The sequence below is a fragment of the Diceros bicornis genome, chromosome 3 (genome assembly GCF_020826845.1).
Source record: "Diceros bicornis minor isolate mBicDic1 chromosome 3, mDicBic1.mat.cur, whole genome shotgun sequence".
In the NCBI taxonomy this organism is placed as follows: domain Eukaryota; kingdom Metazoa; phylum Chordata; class Mammalia; order Perissodactyla; family Rhinocerotidae; genus Diceros; species Diceros bicornis.
This window is the reverse complement of record NC_080742.1, coordinates 55,143,442-55,162,632: the sequence shown is the minus strand read 5'-3', so window position 1 is coordinate 55,162,632 and position 19,191 is coordinate 55,143,442. Positions and strand designations below refer to the sequence as shown.

The 19,191-nt window shown below is 56.2% G+C and overlaps 1 protein-coding gene across 1 annotated transcript in view; it reads right to left on the bottom strand.

Moving 5' to 3' along the window:
- Positions 1–19,191, bottom strand: part of MINDY4 (MINDY lysine 48 deubiquitinase 4) — a 111,334-nt gene that overhangs the window by 9,252 nt on the left and 82,891 nt on the right. Inside the window, exons 14-17 of the mRNA XM_058527757.1 lie at positions 9,650–9,713; positions 6,404–6,565; positions 1,446–1,626; positions 788–860 (exon numbers count right to left, since the gene is read on the bottom strand). Of these exons, the coding sequence (XP_058383740.1) occupies positions 788–860; positions 1,446–1,626; positions 6,404–6,565; positions 9,650–9,713 (480 nt within the window). The remainder of the gene's footprint in view (positions 1–787; positions 861–1,445; positions 1,627–6,403; positions 6,566–9,649; positions 9,714–19,191) is intronic.

Genomic DNA, 19,191 nt, shown 5'->3' with positions numbered 1-19,191 from the left:
GAATCGGGGTCTCCCCCCTCCCTGGCCTGCTCCTCCCACTGCACCTTGAGGCCTCCATGTCCTTACCCAAAGGCTTTGTGAAGGGCCTGCCTGAGCGCCCCCAGCCCTGGGGCTGGTCAGTGAACTCATGAGTGAAGTGAACCCTGACTCACCAGAAAGTCTGGGCCACCCCCTCCTCTTAAATACAGAGGGGCTGAGTTAGAGGAGCCAAGGACGCCCCCTGCCCTGCCTCTGAGGCTAGGGGGCACCTCTGCTCAGTATTCAGAGGGCTCAACCCGCCCCAGCAGAGTGACTGAGGCTGTCCTCCCAGACAGAGGGTGCCCCTGCTCCATGAAGCCACCTCCCAGCTACACCCTGGCCAGGCCAGGCCTCCACCTCCCCATCCTGCTCAAGCCCCCACCCCGCCCCCACCGGGTAAGCTTACCTGTCCCTCCTCTCGGCCTAACAGCACTCACCACGTCTGGCAGCTGCTGCCTTGAGGGAGGGGGGGCCTCGAGAAGCACTCACTTATCCCCCACCCCCTCACAGGGACATCCTCACAAACTGAAGACACGTCACCTCTGCAAGGCACACACTTCTCCACTTGAGCCAGTGACCACAAAACGCTCCCTCTGCATGAGCCCAAGCACTGTGTCCTTCCAGACTGCAGGGGTCCCACTTCACCACACCGCTCTTAGCTGGGGCCACCCCAGAACCCATCCTCCTTCCTGCAGGCCTGACCACCCCAACCACTGCACCTCCCGGCCACTCGGGCGAGGTTCTGAAGCCAGAGATGGGCCTGACTCACTTGGTTCTGATGCAGAGCTCGAGGGGCGGGACGAGGTCTTTGTCTCTGTCCTCAGGGATGGTCTGGGTGGTGTCTGGGGAGGGGAGAGAGGCACACGCCCATCAGCCCAGGACCCGCGCTCACCCTGATGTCGGCACCGGCACCCCAATCCCCAGGACCTGACTCTTCTGGCACCTGCCCCTCTCTTCATTCGACTGGACCCACCCTCGTTCCTGCCCATCAGTTCTCTCCTGGACACCATAGCACCCTCCTCACTGGCCTCCCACCTCCAGTCTCCACCCCACCCTTCTGACCCCCTTCAGCTACAGAACAATTCTTTCTAAAAACACATCTAATCCCATCACTCCCTTGCTCCAAAACCTTCCATGGCTCCCCACTGCTCTGAAGAATAAAACCTACACATGTCAGAATGGTATTTTGGGCCCTCTACTACGTGGTCTCACCTCACCTTACACCCTTAATGCCATCAGTATCTCAAGGCCCCGCTCTGGCCCCTCCTGCATGAGGACCTGCTAACACTCGCCCTCTGATCCCCCAGACCTGACACTTGAGTCTGCGTTGTTCTCTGACTGCCCCGAGTGGGCATGCCAAGGCCGGTTTCCCGGCCGGTCTGGAGGCTCCCTGAGGGGTATGGGGACAGGGTGGGGAGGCGACGCACCGATGGTCAGCCGGATCTGCTCCTGCTGGTTGGCCAGGCCGTCGTAGTAGTACAGGTCAAAGAGCCTCTCGGTCCTCCAGTCTCGCAGGAGCTCCGGCTGCAGGCTGAAGAGGACGCTGAAGTGGCTCTCGCTGCACACCACCCAGATGGGGAACCTCGGGGTTTTCAGGAAGCAGCCGACCTGGACGAGGGAGAGGGAGCTGACAGAGGTGCCTGACGCCACCTGCCATCCACAAGCAGAGGGCCAGAGCACCTTCTGTCCAGCCCCAGGGCCGGGCTGACCTCAGAGAGACCCTGTTGGGGATCACAGCCTACGTGTGATGCTGGGCGCCCCTCCTGGTGCTGTAGGCAGGGCCTTTGCCTCACAGACAGTCATACGGAGCTACCCCAGCCCAAAACCCGAGCAGCCCCCGCCCATCATCTCCCATGTTGGGCTGGTTCACCGTGCTGCCCATCCTGCCTTCAAAAGCTCCCTCACGCCCAGCCTCTCCTCCCCAGACAGTGACCTCCTCACTGGCTCTTCCACACACACTTCCCACCACAGCCACACCGAACCTCTCACAAGTCCTCAAATCAATCCAGCACAGCAAACCTCCGTGCTGTGCATTCCCTGCCCACCGGTCTAGGGCACTGGTATGACTCCTCTCTCCTTGGGTGACGTGCTGCATCACCCAAATTACCCAATCAGGGAGCATGAATCACCTCCTCCTTCTAGTTCCCGGGGTGGGGGGTACTAGGTACTAGGTACTTGCCCTCCTCTACCGCAGTACATCACTCTGCCTGATGATGAACGCATTTTCTGCCCCTTGCACACTGGACTATACCATTAGCAACAAGAACAGGGGACAAGTCACCATAAGCAAGGTTTGACCCATGAAGGTCCTCGTGAAAGAAGTGGAACTTAAACTAGGACTTGACCTTGAAGACAGGTGGGACTTGGAGCCACGAGGAGAAAGGAGCGAGGGCCTCTGGGGCAGCTGTCTGTGGGTGACGCCGGGACGAATGTCCAGAGACATTCAGGGAAGAGCGGGGCATTTGGGAAAGAGCAGGGGAAGCAGAGGCTAGGAGCTGGGACCTCCTTCTGATGAGGCACTCCCTTGTAAAGTTCCTAGCAGAGGACTTCCATGGTAGAGGGGTGTTCGGGGAAGGCAGATGCCACGGATCACACATCAGGGCCCTTAGCACTGCTGATGTTCTGCCTGCCAAGGGGCGAGTGTGGCGGGGCCCTCTGCAGAGGCCTGCTCATAGGCCTGGCTGTCTCTGGCCCTCCCCGCGCTCCCTCCCTGTCACCTGCGACTCCCTTGGCAGCACCTCTCCACCCAGGCCCTGGTATATGCAGCTCTGTACACACCATGGGCCAGGGTGATTCCAGCTTAATCCCCACCAGCCCCAGGGAGATGTTTGCAGGCTCAGGTATTTACAGCCGCAGCCTGTGGATTAAGGAAAGAATGGGAATTATTTTTCCAGTGGGGAGAAGGGCATACTTTCTCCGGAGCCCGTCACGGGAGAGTGGCTGGACAGTCTTCATCGGCCCCTTGGAGCCCACCTGGGAGCTGACTCTGGGCTGGGGTGGCTGGGGCAGAGGGGCTGTGCTCAGAAGGCCCTGAACGAGGTCCCTGGTGAAAGACCTGCCCATCGACAGCTGCCTCTTCCAGAGGGCAGGAGGGCGATCTTTACACGTGTTCATTTTCTCATTTTCCAAGCGCCCCGCCCCACCCCGCCCCCACCCCAGGCCCGTGTGACATTAAAACGTGACGGCAGAGCTCTTTCCTCAGTGGGACGTGGGGGAATTAGATGTCTTAAAGGACGTGGCTGGACGTGCCTAAACCCCACTGCAAACTTGGCTTCTGCTCCAGGCTCAAAAGAGGCTTTTCTGGTGAGGGCGTCACCTTGACCAGGGAGCCCTGAAGCCTGGGGACCCAGGGCTCATTCACTGCAGGAAAAAGAGCTGCGAAGCCCGCCAGGGAGCAGACGTCTGCATGATCGGCCCCCCTGAATTTTCCAGCAGAGGGACCAAAGGGTAGCTTGCCATTTATACACGGGTCAAAAGACTAAGGGCAAAAAAGCTGCCCAGAGAGTTTATAAATGAGTTTTCTCATTCAGGAGCCACTTCCAATTGGGTGACATTTTCCAATGATGAAATTGGCTTCCTTTGGGTTCTTAGGTAGCTGACCAAAGGCCTGGGGCGACGAGGAGGCATGGGAGGCACACTTACTCCAGCAGTCTGAGGCTTTCTCCTAGTGGGTGGATATGCAGCATGACTAGGGATTACCTTTAAATGGGGACTCCTCAATCTTCTGGTGGCGGGGGTGGTGTGTGTGTGAATTCCCCAAACCCATTAGTGGACTGCCAGCTTAGAAGCCCTAATTTAAGAGGATCAACATTTGATTGCTGGCAGAATTACAGTCTGTCATCTCTAAGGATAACATCCATTCAACATGACTTATACTTTGGGCCCAGGCACCGTGCTAGGCACTGGGGACACGGCCACACTGGGGCGAGGGGCTGGTTACTTACAGCAGGGGCCACATTTCTCAGCCCAGCATTTCCTCTGCTTCCCCCGGGGAACACCTGGAGTGTGGGTCATCTGACAAGCTCGTTGACAGGTAGGACCTCCCCACTCCCCACCCCCACATACTCAGCGAAGGCCCCAGAACCCCAGTTCTGGTCAAAGGCTGCAGTGAGAAGCCAGAGACAGTCTACGAGTGAGAGGTAGGTCCAGTTCTGCCCTCTATGTGAAAGAAAGCCTCAGCCTTGTAAGAACAGCCCCTCTGTGGACCCCAGGACCCAGGCTGCCCCAAATGCCAGATTTTCCCCATGGCCACGTCTGTGCTGCCCGCTGGAGAGGGACAAGGCCAGGCCAGAGCGGGACCCCCTCCCCAGGGAGGATGCTAAACCTTCCTGGATTCCTTCCACACCCAACGTGGCTAATCACGAAGGCCGCAAGGGACTCTCTGTGACAGAGGGGACACAGGGGATGGCAAGTGGTGTTAAGGGAGAGGAAACCACTTTGTCTAAACTGCCAGGCCTCCGCCTTCTCCTTCAGAGGCCAGGCCCTCAGTGAGCTCTGGGGAGAAGGAGAGCAGGCCCAGGCTCCTGCCTTAGCAAGCTGGCAGTCCCCGGGCAGAGCAGCAAACATCCCCTTGCTGCAGGGACATAAAACTCCCAGCCTTTGCCAAGCAACAACAGCAGAGGGGGTCTATGCGGACTCAAGCATTCAGATCTTTGTAGGGCCTGAATTTCTTCCACTGACATTTTATTCCAAGGGAAGGATGAGCCCCAACTGATGTTCCCATCAATTACCCTCAACAGACAGAAGGAAAATAGTTTACTTTTTGAGCAACACCCTCAACACAAGCATGGAACCAGGTTTCCTGGTAAGCCCGGGGATTCCACGTGCCTGGCCAAGGTTACCGTGGAATTTCGGGCTGAATGCTTTCAGAGCCCACCCAGGGTCTGATGCTCAGGGGCCCTGGTGCTTCTCACGGGCCACGTGGCCACATTCCTGGGCTTCCTCCTGACACCAGCACATCTAGGAAGGAGCCACTATCATTCCTTTCTCCCTGAGTCTTTGGATCCCACATGTCTGCTTCCTGTCTGTGGGGGTAGGGGTATCCCCTAGAGAGGGCATCTGGGGACAGGGCCACACCAGATGGCCCATGAGCAACAGGATAGAACCCCAAAACATATAATCCTGCAGAAAGGGCACCACGAAACTGAGCCCTGCCTTAAAATGCCGATCTCCACCCACCTCGCAAACTCATTGGCCCAGCACTGCCTGAGTCCCCTTGGGCCAGACTATGTTCCTGGTTCTGGGGCTACATGATGAAAGAGGCCTCGTCCAGAACTTCCAAGAATATTTGCAGGGGGGGCCACCACGAAAAGAGCTCTTGCTACCCCCTCAGGATGACCCTTTCCACGGACTCAACCACAGAACAGAGTCTCCTCTGAAAATGAAAACCAAAACTCAGAGAAGGTTCAGTGGCAGGCTGGGACAAGGACGCAGGGCCCATGCTGCCCTGCCCGTGCTGCCCACAGACACAGTCACCCTGTCTCCTGTGCAGCTTTACCTGGGGGTCTGGCCCTTCCCGAGACCCTGGCTGCAGTGAGAGGGGAAGCAGAGGGATCAGTACACCAGCAAACAGACTGAGTGAGGCCCATTATGGGTTGAATTGTGTCCCCCAAAAAGATATGCTGAAATCTTCACTCCCAGTACCTCCAAATGTGACCTCATTTGGAAATAGAGTTGTTGTAGGTATAATTAGTTAAGTTGAAGTTAGTGGAACAGGTTGAACCCTAATGCAACATGACTGACGTCCTTCTAAGAAAAGAAGACACACAGGGAGAAGATGACCACTTGATGATGGAGGCAGAGATGGGGGTGATGCATCTACAAGCCGAGGAACACCAAGGATTTCCAGAAAATACCAAAAGCTAGAAGAGACGAGGAAAGACTCTCCCTGTGGGTTTCAGAGGGAGCACTGCCCTGCTGACACCTTGATTTTGGACTTCTGCTATGAGAACTTCTGCTCAGAACTACAAGACAATACATTTCTGTTGTTTTAAGCTACCAGGTTTGTGGTGCTCTGTTGAGGCAGCCCTAGGAACAAATACAAGGCCTAAGACCTCAGGTCCCCATCCCTGGAGAAGATGTCCCAACACACACACACACACACACACACACACGCCAGCTGCAGCCACTCTGACCCACAATCACGCTATAAATCTCTATATGTCCCTTCCAGACAACCTTTCCCAGAACACAGTACCCGCTGGCTTTGGGGGTGAATTACTCATGTCAGGGAAGCTGCACTTCTTCCCAGAGCCTCTGTGATGGAGACTGGACTTGAATTCCGCCCGCTCTGGGAATGGGAGTTGAACTTTCCTTGCCCTGCCCTCCTTCTTGTTGGTCCCAGGGAGCCGGGCTCCGCGTCTCCGGGGACCTGTGCTCTCGGTACCTGGCACACATTGTAGTGCTCAAAGAGAGACAAGAAGCCAATGTCGCTGCGTGCAGCAATGCCTTTGAGGAGCATGATGTTCCCGTTCCCAGAATCCAGCTCAACCACGTCGTTGAAAACATTGGACACAGCTTTCCCGGTCAGGAGCAGATTGACAAGTTCCTGTTGACGACAGAAAGGGAAAAGCCTGTCAAGGGGAGACCAGGAACAAGAGAAAGAGGGTGGAGGAGGAAGGAAAGCCAAGAGGGAGAGAGACTGAAATCAGAGGGGCCATGACTTTACTGTTCCCACAGCCCTCGGGGGAGGCTGCCCACTCTCCTCATCAAAGTGACTCCAGGCACTCATCACTCTTTACTCCACGAGCATTCATTGAGCACCAACTGTGCACAAGCTGTCCTAAGCTTTGGGTGGTGGCGGAGGGAGGTTCCTGCTGGAGGGAAAGAATGGCTCCTGACTTCGGGCGTCCAGGTCCAGAGTAGGAAACAATGTGTGCACAGGGCACTGGGGGCCCAGATGGACACGGGACCACATGCCTGAGTCAGAGCCGCTTTGTGGAGAAGCGACATTTGGGTGGGTCTTGACGGAGGGTATTTTTTTTAATAGCCTTTTTTATTTTGAAACAATTTTAGACTCAAAAGAAAAAGTAAAAATAGTACAGAGAGTTCCTGTGTACCCTTCACCCAGCTTCCCCCAACAACATCTTACATAACCAGCATCCCTTATCAACACCAGGAAACTGACAATAGTGCAACACCAATAACTCAATTCCAGGCCTTAATCGGACTTCACTGGCAACGATGGGGTCTTCAGGCAGCAGGGGAGAGTAGAGGACAATAGAAGCAGAGAGGGAGAGGCAGGGAAGCCCCAGGCTGGGTGCTAGCTCTGCCTCTGCCCTTGTCGGCTGTACGGCATCAGGCTGCCCACGTGACTTGTGCGGCACGCCCAAGAGTCCAAGGAGCCTGCCGACCCCAGAACCAGGAGATAGTGACACGTGGAGCATCGTTTCTCTGGCGGTCTCCTTCAGCTAGGGCCTCCCGCACCGGGGTGGCTGGAAGGGCCCTTCCCTATGCAGGACATCTAGGGGTCCAACTTCCTGTTAGGAATGGGGAAACTGAGGCTCACAGATGAAAAAGGATTTGCCCATGCCACATAGCTGGTTAGTGACAGAGCTAGACCTCCACCCACATTTTCCAGCTCCCTGTGTGGAGTCCCATCCCTTTCCTTTCACTTGTTACCCTCAAGGTACCAGCTGGCTGGCCAAAAATTTTTGAGATGAAGGGTGGCTGCTAAGCGCCTGCTGCCTGCTGAGGAAGGATTTCAGCAAGCCCTGTGTTAGCATGCGGGCAGGCAGGACCCTCTATCTAACCCACCTTCTGCCAGGGCTGGCGCACGTGTGAGGCCAGCAGGCAGGAATCTCCCCTCCAGACATGTAACAAATAGCCCTTTCTCTGGAGGGCAGAGGTCACAGAAGTGTTTTCCCCTGAATTGTGAGAGCCAGGCCCAGAGTTAATAAATCTCTCCGTCAGCCCCAGCCCCTGCGCCAGTGACAGTAAAAGAAGCCTCCTCTGATGGCTGCAGAGGGACCCCCATTGGAGGGAGATACTGAAGGGGCCTCATTGTGTCCTTGCAGAGGAAATGAGAAAGAATTTCGAGGAAATGCCTGCTCTGAGATACTGCACCTCAGGGACAGTGGCTGCTAAGAAAGGCCTGGCCATTTTCAGATGGGTTTGAGTTTTCCCATCTAAGTTTCCTTTCTTTTTTTTTTTTTTGTTTGGTGAGGAAGATTGGCACTGAGCTAACATCTGTGCCAATCTTCCTCTTTTTGCTTGAGGAAGATTGGCCCCAAGCTAACATCCGTGCCAATCTTCCTCTATTTTGTATGTGGGTCGCCGCCACAGTATGGCTGACAAGTGGTGTAGGTCTGCACCTGGGATCTGAACCCACAAACTTGGTTCCTGCTCCCTATCTAGTCCCTTGCGGTCATCTAGTCCCTTTCTATCAAAGTGTGGTCCGTGGACCAGCAGCATCGCCCTCCTCGGGGAGCCCGTTAGAAATTCAGAATCTCAGGCCCAGCCTGGAAACCCACTGAATCTGAGCCTGCTTGTCAACAAGACCCCAGGGGGATTCGCGTGCACGTCGAAGTTTAAGAAGCACTGGTTTAGTCCAAACGCCTCATTCCACAGATGAGGAAAATGAGTCTCAGGGAGGGGAAGAAAATCGTCCCAGCTCATTCTGCAAGTGAAGCAGCCAACACAGCTCAGAACCCAGCCCCAGACTCTGGTCTGGCATCCTCTGAACCAACTTAACTGCCCACCCCAGGGCCGCACTGCTCTCTGCCTGCCAAGGGGGAAGCTCCCAGAGGGAAGACAGGCACCCAGGGTGGGGGATGGACCAGCCAGGCGGCCAGAAAGGCAGTCGCTCACCCTGAGGCCTTCCTCTAGGAAGGTGGGCAACAGCCAACCGCACAGTCCTTTGGGTGCCCTGGACAAACCACAGGCCCCACGCCGGACCCTGCATCGTGTGTAGGTATGTTTTCAGAACTGGTACAAGTAAGCCAGGACCCCCAGGACAACTGGTTCCTCAGCTGGGCCCAGCAGACTGAACAGCTCCGCCTGACCTGTCTGTGCTACACACATTGCCCCCGTAGGCACTGAGGGTCAGATTTAACTGTGGCCCAGTGGCCACTCTGGGAGGCCTTGCCGTGTGAGAAAGGCGTGGACAGAAGCCAGGTGTAGCACTTGGCTCCCAGTCCCGATGCTTACTAATAGGATCTTAACAGATCTCTTCCCTGGTGTCACCAGGTGACTGGGTGGATCTATGAAAAGCAATCATGCCAAGAGTCTCCTCTGCCCCTCATGAGGCCTCTTGAGGGCCCCTTTGTGAAGATGCAGAAGGGATGGTTGTTGCAAAGACAACACCCTGTGCAAACACAAAGGGTGCCATGGCTGCTGTCTCCCCAGCTGGACCCGGGGCTGCAGCCTGTGCCCGGGCTCTGAGCTGGGCAGCACCTGGTCTGCTGTCAGTCTCTTTTGCACCCCGTGCAGCACCAAGCACACAGGTCGGGCACAGCAAGCTCTCTGGACATGGAAGCTAACCTGAGTTCCCTTTCTCGGTCTCCACGGTGGTGAAGCTCAGCAGAGGCTGGCAAGGGAAAGCTACTTGGAGAGGGCTGGCAGGGGCCAAGAAGGAAGAAGAGGCAGGGAAAGAAGTGCCTGGCTGCCCTGGTGCCCCACCGCGCCCCCTGACCTGTGTGCAGTATCCGTGTGCTCCAATCAGGTGGCTGGTCGGGACATCGAAGTCCTGGCGGACGCTGGAAAACACAGAGGAAGTGGTGTTAGTGTGTCTCTGCCTGACTCAAGCCGCCCCGGCGAACCTCACTGGGTGACCAGGGCTCCCACGAGTTCTAGGCTGAGGCCCAGAATTCCGGATTTGGCGGGAACCTGAGTGCCCTGGGTTCTGTGCCCTCCCTGGGGTCTGGAGCCCAGGGCTCCTCAAGTCTTGCCCACTCTGCTCTGGGCAACGGCCTCCACTCCGACTTCACTAGCTCCTCTGCCGACACAGAGGAAGGTGACGGAAGCGTGACACAGCAGAAAGGCCCCCGGGTTTGGAATCCAACACCCTGCATTCACATCCCAAGGGTCATTTACTAATGGTGGGGACTGGGACATCTCCTGCTGCCTCTGGGCCTCAGCCTGTGAGTCTGTTAAATGAGAGGAATGGTCTAAAGTGACAGCTGCCACCACTGAGCACAGACCTCGCACAGGCCCCGCACACACATTATTCCCGAAACCCTGAGAGAACACCAGGGCTCAGAGAAGGCTGACTCGCCCAGGGTGCTCGGCTCGTGGGCCATGGAGCTGCCGGGACCCAGCAGCTAGTCTCAGAGGCCTGCGCTCTCCCCAGCCCAGGCTACCACTGTGGCTCCACCCTCGGGAGGGGGGCCCCCTAAAAGGCACAAAGTGAAAAGTCCCTTTGCCAAAAGAAATCCCTCAAACCAAAAGAAACGAATTTCTGGGGCCGTACACTGCTGGGGACCAGAACAATGCAGGGTGTCGTGTCAGCAGGGGCCCTGTCACATGGGAAGTCGGCACCAGGAGGCAAACTTCTCCCCCCACAAACTTCAAAACCGTCCTACCATCTAGAAAGCCCATCATCAGGACATTATTCCTTTTTCCTACCCAAAGTAAATCCCTGGGGAGACTATGCATCATTGTTGAACGGAGCCGTGGGACGAGTAAACAGGAAAGGAGCCACCACCTATGGGACACACTCAGAGGATGGCTATTTCAGCCCACCAGCCCCCAGCAAAGTAAGAATTACTATATTTTACAGACATGGAAATAAGTTCAGAGAGGTGACTCCGGTGGGCCACGTGAGGCCGGAGACTGGCTTCCTCTGCTGCTGCACATGGCCCCAGGGGCATGCCGCCCACCCAGTCCTGTGCCCAAGGTCTGGCCTGCATCCTTCATCCCCACACCAGAGAGAGTACCGAGAGGCAGCCCAGAGGTAGGACGGGCTTAGCAATCACGAGGTTTGTTTTTCCTTTTAGTGGAAGAGAAGAGAAACCTGGTCTCAATTTTATGCTTTAAATCTAAGATCTGGCATAAGTCCACAAACCTAAAACACACACCCTGGCCCCTGCGTCCTTCCCAAACGAGTTTAGAAACTCAAGCTCCATGACCTCTGCAGGAAAAATGCTTTCTTGTGGTTTTAATGACCATGGCCAAATGGGGACAGTTTGTGGTCCACATCGAGAAGACAGGCTAGGGTTGGCACTGCTGGCCCAGCCGAGAACCACAGAGGCTGGGGGTCGCCTTGGAGCAGGCCTGGGAAGGAGCTGGCTGAGGGGACGAATGGCCAAAGGCAGCGCTCGGCTGGCAGTAGCTCAGGCAGAAGAATTAATGGGAACGTTCTCCGAGGCATAGACAGGCATCTTCTGAAGAGAAGAAAATAACCTCAAAGGAGCGCTGGGATGACTGATAAGCATCGCTGGCCCCGAGCCTGCCCAAAGCTTTCAGAAGTAGTCTGATCTTCATAATCTCACATTCACGTGTTCACCCAGCGGGTTTGAGAGCCTGCGTCAGCTGAGGGCAGAAGGACAGTCGGAACGGACAATGGGAGGAAATGGTAATTGCATCCTTAGGTGCAAACACGATGGGAAATTCAGACGTGGGCTCAGATTTAAAAAGGAGAAACATCTGTATTTCACATTAGGGCATTCAGGAGATGCCAAGGCGCTGCTTATGGCTTAAGAGATTTACAACTTTGGCAAATCTAGATGCGCAGACCTCCGTCTAGGGGAAGTCCCTGGAGAGCAGAGTGTGAGGAGTCCTTGAGCAAAGGAACAGGCTCTGCTCTGCCTGCAGGGCAGCCAATTCACGCGGCAGGGCCCTCACCAGGCCCGAGTTCTAGCCCCCGCTTGCTATGTGGCCACAAACCTCTCCTCCCTGGGCCTCAGTCTCCCCTTTTGTAACAAGAGGGGTTTGCACAAGATGAGTGATGTCATGGGCTGAATTGTGTCCTCCAGAAGTCGTATGTTGAAGTCCTGACCCCCAGTACCTCAGAATGTGACTATAGTTGGAGACAGGGCCTTTGAAGGGGTGATTAAATTAATGCGGCCATTAGGGTGGGCCCGAATCCAATCTGAGTAGTATCCTTATAAGAAGAGGAAATTTGGACACATAGAGGGACATGAGAGATGCATGCACACAGGGGAAAGACCGCATGACGACACAGTGAGAAGGTGACTGTGTGCAAACCAAGGTGAGAGGCCTCAGAAGAAACCAAATCGGCCAACACCTTGACCTTGGAGTTCCCGCCTCCAGAACTGTGAGACAATTAATTTCGGTTGCCTAAGCTCCCCAGGCTGTGGTACTTTGTCACGGCAGCCCTAGCAGACAAACACAAGTAGCCTCCAGCACCTTTTCAGACTCAGAGCTCTTTCTTCAAATGGAATCTAATGTGCAGAAGTCCAATATATGAAACATAAAGGCAGAGCTGCTCTGGCTGAGGATGGTCCAGGGGCTGGCCCCATCCTTCTCCCCCTCCACTAGCCTGTGCAGCCCCTCTAGGGGACCCTTAGGTCTCCAAGGTCATGCAGCATACTGGGAGCAGCGGCTGAATCCGTGGAGGGCTCGCCTAAGCTCTGAGGTTCCTACACATTCTGGGCAGAATTCTGAGCTACAAGCTGTGACGGGCCCTTCCCTGGGACTGACAATCACTCTTATCTAACAGCTGGCTTGTCCCTTCCATGGTCCTCCTGGGGGCTGGACAATGCCGGGCCCCAGGAAAATGCACAGCCTGAAACCAGGCACCAGGCTGGGTGACGGGAGCCAGGAGGAGCCAGGGCCTGAAGAAGCATGCGCCCTGAGGCTGCCCTGTACCGAGACCCCTTCGAGGAGCAGGAGCTTTCCCCGATTCTGGACTCGAAGAGTGGAGGGAGCCTGAGGGGACTTGCTCAGGGCGTGAAAACCTACAAGGAGGGGCTGGGCCCTGGCTGCCCGGCCACCACCCTCCTCAGCATTCCGGGAACAAAGGGCCAGAACCTGGACCAACGGTCTGGGGGGACGACCCAGCCTCGAGGGTGTCCAGTTCACTCACTGACAGAGGAGGGGGGCCAGAGAGCTCTGCCTAGGATGCCGCAAGGACTGCTCCTCCAGCTCTGCCCCCATCAGGAGGGCCCGGAGACACTGCGCTGATCAAGAAACAGGACAAAGGATGTCAGCACTGGCAGGGCCCCCAGGGCTCAGCATTTCCCAGACGGGAAAAGGGATGCCCAGAGGAAGAACACAGCTGGCCCAGGACTAGTGACAGATGCCAGCCCGAATTCAGCGCCTGAAGCCCAGAGTCCACTTCCTCTCTCCAGTCCGCCCTTCGTCACACTTCTCAGCGGGGCAGAGGTTCTGCCACCGAGCAGCTTACAACGCGTGAGCCTCAAATCTGCAGCCTCAGGCACTCGCAAATACACTGTCCTCTCTAAAGCCTTGTGAGGCCAGGAGGGCAAGAACTGCCTGCTCCATTTTACTGATGGGGAAACTGAGGCCCAGAAAGGAGAAGGGACTTGTGGTCACACACAGAGTCAGCAGGCCAGGACTGTGTCCTCAGCACCAACATCACAGTGTCTACTGTGGCCTGAAACACGTGATGGACCAGCCCAGCTGGCCAGCTCCAGGCAGGCCCAGGAACCCTGAAGCCCCACTCCTGGTCCCCACCCTCCCTGGCTGGGTGCAGTTTGTCCCTTCACCCTAATGCCTCCCCCACAAGCATCTGAACATTTGAATGAAGGAATCTGAACGATTCATTTGAACAATGAATCTGGGCATTTTGTACAGAAGTTTCTGAATAAGAAGGAAAATATGTCCAAGCGGCCTAGAGACACAGTTCCAGTCTACGGTCAAAGCCATTCACCTAAAATCAATGTCCACGAGGTGGGGTCAGCGGCCAGCTTGGCCTCGGGCTAGCTGAGTGGCCTTGGGCAAGTCCCTGCCTCTCTTAGCCTGATTCGTCATTTATAAAACCAGAGGACTGGAACAAGGGGTCTCCAGGAACCTTCTGGGATGCGAATGAGCGTACCTGGTCCATGACTGATATTTAGAACATCAACCCTAAAACAGGTGGTAATTAATCTGGGAGGACCTGACCAGCCACCTCCCCTCCACCTGAGCCCACCTCCCGCCAGGCCAGCTGCAGCCCATCCCTCCCCGCCAGCCCCTCCCCAGGGACTGCACCTCCCACTGCACTCCCCACCCCCTGCAGCGACCTCTAGAGACAACCACCTTTCCTTTGGTGGGACCTCTATTAACTTTTGAGGATGACACCACTAGAGCAAAGGGCAGCTGTGCAACCACTAAGAGAACCTGGGCTGGGCAGTCAGGGAGCCCAGGATTCAAATCCACTGCTGCTCCCCTCTCCAAGCCTTGGTTTCCCCACTAGCAACACGATATGCTGATGCCTCCTGCTGGTACAGACTGCTGTGAGAACTGAATGAGATGAACTATGTGAAGCATTTGGCATTCGATAAATGTTGCTTCCTTTTTCCTTCGATAGCAACAATAACAACAACAACATCAAAACACAACGAGGTCATGATTCCTGCAATCTCAACCATTCGTTAACACAGCCAAGAACCCAGAATAAACGGAGGCCTCCCAGCGGTTGAAATGCAGCCATGAATATATGAAAAGAACTTGGAGAGAGCGGATACCGACTCTTTTCCCAGGAAAGCCAAGAGAGAGTGGACAATGAGTCAGAACACCTGGGTATCAGGCCCTCTCTGACACCTGTGCTGTGTGACCTTCAGCAAATTGCTTTCCCTCTCTGAGCCTTGGGTGTGTCATTCTCTGATGGAGATAATAATAATCACCTTAAAGGGTTGTTGCAATAAGGGCTGAGGCCATAAAAAGGCCTTGCAAACTGCACACAGGTCCACAGGTTGGAAGGAACAGCTACTATTTCCAGGGCCCTGGAGAAGAAGGGGCTAGATGGGGGCCCAGGAGGCAGGGCAAGGTGTTTGGAAAGAGATGGAGGGACCTGCCTGGGGGAAGGAAGAGAAAGCAGAGACGGCCAAGCCCTTCCCAAGCTGCCTTCCGCCTGACCACCTCCCAGACCTCTCCCCACATGCCAGCACCTTCCTTCCCAACCAGACCTTGTGCCATCGTTCCCTGCAAACCCCACCACTGGCCTTTGCCTACTCTGTTCTTGCTGCCTGCCAGGACCCTTCCCACCCATCCCTCAGAGCCCAGCTAAATGCCGCCTCCTCCATAAAGACACCTCCCTTACCCTTATCCAGTGCTCCATCTCCCCTAGACCTCCCTTTCCTAAGAGCACCCATCACCTGCTTTTCATGTGCCCACCTTGCCCCTCTGGGCAGCAAGGACTTTAGGGCCAGGGATACGTTGTGTCCATCCAGCCTCCTGGTGCCCAGAACTGGGCTCTAACCCTGCAGGTACCCAGCAAATGGGCTCTAAATGACACGAGCCTGCCCACACTCGTCCCAGGAGAAGCGGCAAGGAAGGCCTGGTGGACTGGCCTCCAGAAGCTGGATCCCAGGGGGCGTACGGAGGCAGGAGAAGAAGCTTCCCACCAAGCAGCTGTGGCTGGCCTGGAACAGAAGAGTCCTCCACAAGGTGAGCTGCCTCTCCCTCCTCCTGAGGCCTGTCCTCTTCATCTGGGCACCCGAGCCCTTTGTGGAACAAGGATGCGGAGCCCTTGGGTCAGTGGGTGGGGGTGCTAGATGCACTGAGGGTCAGGACACCCTCCCAAACACCACTAACCGGGTGTGGCCTGGGCTTGGTGGCCCTTCTCTGCTGTGGGAGGTGGGCCCCTCATCGAGCCCTCAGGCTCAGCGCCCGTGTGCAGACCTACTGCCCTCAGCCACGCCCCAATGGCACTCCCTGGCCACGACTTGCCACCTCAGCAGCCTGGCACCAGGCTTGCTCTGGCCCAGACCACGCCGGCCAAAATGAAATGGAGAGTGAGGCAGGTGGACAAGCAACCGGTTTGGTGTGGGCCTACCTGGGGGTCTGTCCTCCACTTCTCCCTCTAAGTTGGCAGACACAGCCCAGCAGCGCCCGTCACTCCACCCCTGACAGGAAGGGCGAGGCAGGAGACTTGGATGATGATGTCAGCCGTGCCACCAACCTGCCCTTAACTTCTTGGAGCCTTGGTCCCCACATCTGTAAAAGGAGATAATGGCCCCAGGCTCCGGACCGGCCCCTTGGGTTGCCACAGGCCCCAAAGCCCAGGGTGTCAGTGGGGGCCCCTCCCTCCCTCCTCCATCTCCAGCTGAGGCTGGGCCTCCAGCACCTGCCTTCCACGGGGAGAGGGGGCCTCAGGGGCCCCTAGAGGGAGCCAGCCAGAGATCTACCGGACGGAGCCCTGGTCACTGCACAGGAGCTGGGGGACACAGGAGCCGGGGGCTTCCAGAAAAGGAACCAGGGAGGGGAAGAAGGTCAATTGAAGGAAGTGGGGTCTGGGTGGAGGGTCTGCTATGTCCAAAAACAAAGGTACCGCAGGCCCTTTGGGTCTGCCTCCCACCCACTACCCTGGTCCCTTCAGACACGTCTGCTGAGAGTGCTCACTAGCATGGCCTCCAGCTACTCTGATGGAGGTTGAAGTTGGCTGGAGTTGGTTGAGGAAGTTCCTCTCCTCCTGCCTCCCAGCTACAGTCAAAAGATCTTGGCACGGCAGGTGGGAAGGGCCCTGCTCCCTCCTGTCTGGTCTCTCGTGTTCCACGTGGAGGACCAGAAGAGCGAGGCCCCGGGATTTGTTCAGGCCGCAAAGCAGCTGCTGCCCATGTGGAGTTGGGTGCCGGGTCCAGGTGGTTCTGTGTGAGCCTCATTATTCTGGGCTGGAAGGGGTCAGGCGGGTACAACAGCAGGGGGGAGGAGAGAGCTGACGCGTATCCCATCTGTCCCCTCCCGTCAGGACAGCACAGCTGGGACCACCAAGAACCCGGGATTCTCAACAAGAACAGCCCCCTGCTCAAATCCTCACGCTGCAAACCACGGGCCCGCCCAGCTTCCCTGAGGTAGTCTCCAGCTCAGTGAGCCCAGTCAGAACTGGAAGCTTTGTCAATGCTTTTCTCCATCTCTGAGAGGAGCGTGCAGGGCCTCCATCAAGGCCCAGATCTGACCCACCTCAATCTCACATCTGCTCTCCTGTTCCTTGATACACCCCAAACTCCCAGTCCCTGACTATATAGGCCTTCCCTTCCCAGCCAGTGTGGCAGACCTCTGTGGGTTCTCCCTACCTTCTGGGCCAGCCTTGTGTTCACATGCCCCGTGATGAGTGCGGCCTGGGCCTTGAGGGGTCAGCTGGGACACGGCTCCCTGCAGGCTGAGAGCTGAAGAAAGGGCTCCCTCTCCACTGGGCTCGCCAGAACCCACCATGCAGGAGGACAGAGGAAAGAAGAGTGAAGAGACAGAAGGAGGGACACCAAGTCCCAAAGGCATTGTCTGGGTTCCTGGATCCAGCCACTCCTAAGGCCCTGGGCTTTTGCTATAAATCAATTAATAGTGCTGTTTTCTGCTTACGCTGGCTCAGAGTGGAGTTTCTGTCACTTTCCTTTGCATTACCAACACTCATCGTTGGTTTTCCTTTCAGGGCTATTTCCACACGAAATAAACTGCATTGTTGTTGTTGTTTTTTCTCTCTTGGAGAGAGATACAGAGAGCAACAGAGCCACCACGGCATGGGTGCTGCCCCTCGCCTTCAGTGCCCGTCTTGTGCTGTTCAGAAACTACTTCAGCAAATGACAAACTACCGCTGATACTGACTTGCAAGATTGCCTTTGGGCAGCCCAAGTTGCACTGTACGAATGCCAAGGGTCCACTGCATGAAAGGTTTTCTGCACAAGCTGTCTCCCCGCCCCAGCCCAGGCCTGAGCTAGCAGGGGGGCATCGCCCGAGCCCTTCCCTGTGCAGGCCTCAGCTCACTGCTGACCCCTCCCGAGGGGCTGGGGCACCCCTGCACTGCGCTGCGCAGGCCTGGTTGGAGCTGCCCCTCACTCCAGGGCACCGAGCATCTTTGGGGCTTGTGAGAGTGTTCTGGGGAAAAGTTCTAGGTCGTATGATTTGGAAAGCAGTGGAGCTGGGGGAGCATGAAAGCTTGTATGAGATTTACCATAAGCAAGTCAAGATCTTAGGGAAGAAAATAGATGGCTGGAAATCAAGAGGAAAAAAATAAAACCTCAAAGCTCTGCAGTTGGTCCGGGGTAAACAAAACTCAAAGACTAGCTTCGCTATTATTCTTTCAGCCTCTGAGGGTGAAGTGTCCAGGCTGCACTCTGCTGCATTTGCATCTACCTATGGCGCCCTCCCCCTGGCTCCCCCCGGGGGGTCAGGAACAGCCGACGGACAGGAGGCATGGACTTTGGTGCAAGGGCTGCCCTGGGGCCTCAGGCATGAGAGCTGTTGCTAGGAGGGAGGGACAGCCATGCCCTCAGCCACATACACACTCACACACACAATCAAGTCACCCTTCACACAATCTCAAACACAAGCACCAACACCCACATCATCTCAGCCAGCCTCACAGCCTTGCCGACTCTCATCTGCGCACACACCACTGCAAATGCACACATACACACACTGTGTTTGTAAAGAACTGGGTGGGTCTCCCAGCCCCCCAGTCCGCTTCTCCCCGGCTGAACAGCCTATGATCTGAGAGCCTCTGCTCTCTCTGGGCTACCAGGACATGTTTCCAACTGCCCAGTCAGTGACTGACCACCCTGAAACAGCATCAAAGGGACAGCAAAGCTGGATCTGAACCCAGAGCAGGAAGCCCTCGGCATCGTCTGGTCCTATGGTTTTTAAGCTGTGTCCGCAGAGCTGGGGTTTCTCCAAGGAGGGTCTCCAGGCACCAGGCGGGGAGACGGGGAGGGGCAGCTGGGGTCTCCACCTCCCCATCCCGATGCTCCGGTCAAAGCCGGTCTGCTGCATCTGCTTTATATAGCGAGCTTCGGGATACGGCTTATTTGGAAAAAATCAGATTTTGTTTCACTACAAAAAGAGTTTAAGAAGCATTAATCTGACCCCCTCTTGTTAGAGATAAACAGCTGAAGGCACAGGTTGGGTCCGCCACACAGCTTGTTGGCAGCAGAGCAGAGATGGGGACCCAGGTGTCCTGAAGCTACATCGTAGCCAATGGGTGGGATGCTTTCCTGTGGTTTCTCACACACTGGGCTGCCCTGGACAAGCCTCTCAGCTCAGGCTGACAAATGGTGCCCGTGCTGGGTGACAGTGGCCCCCACGTGCCCAGATGTCCATAAGGAAAGGCCTGTACAAGTT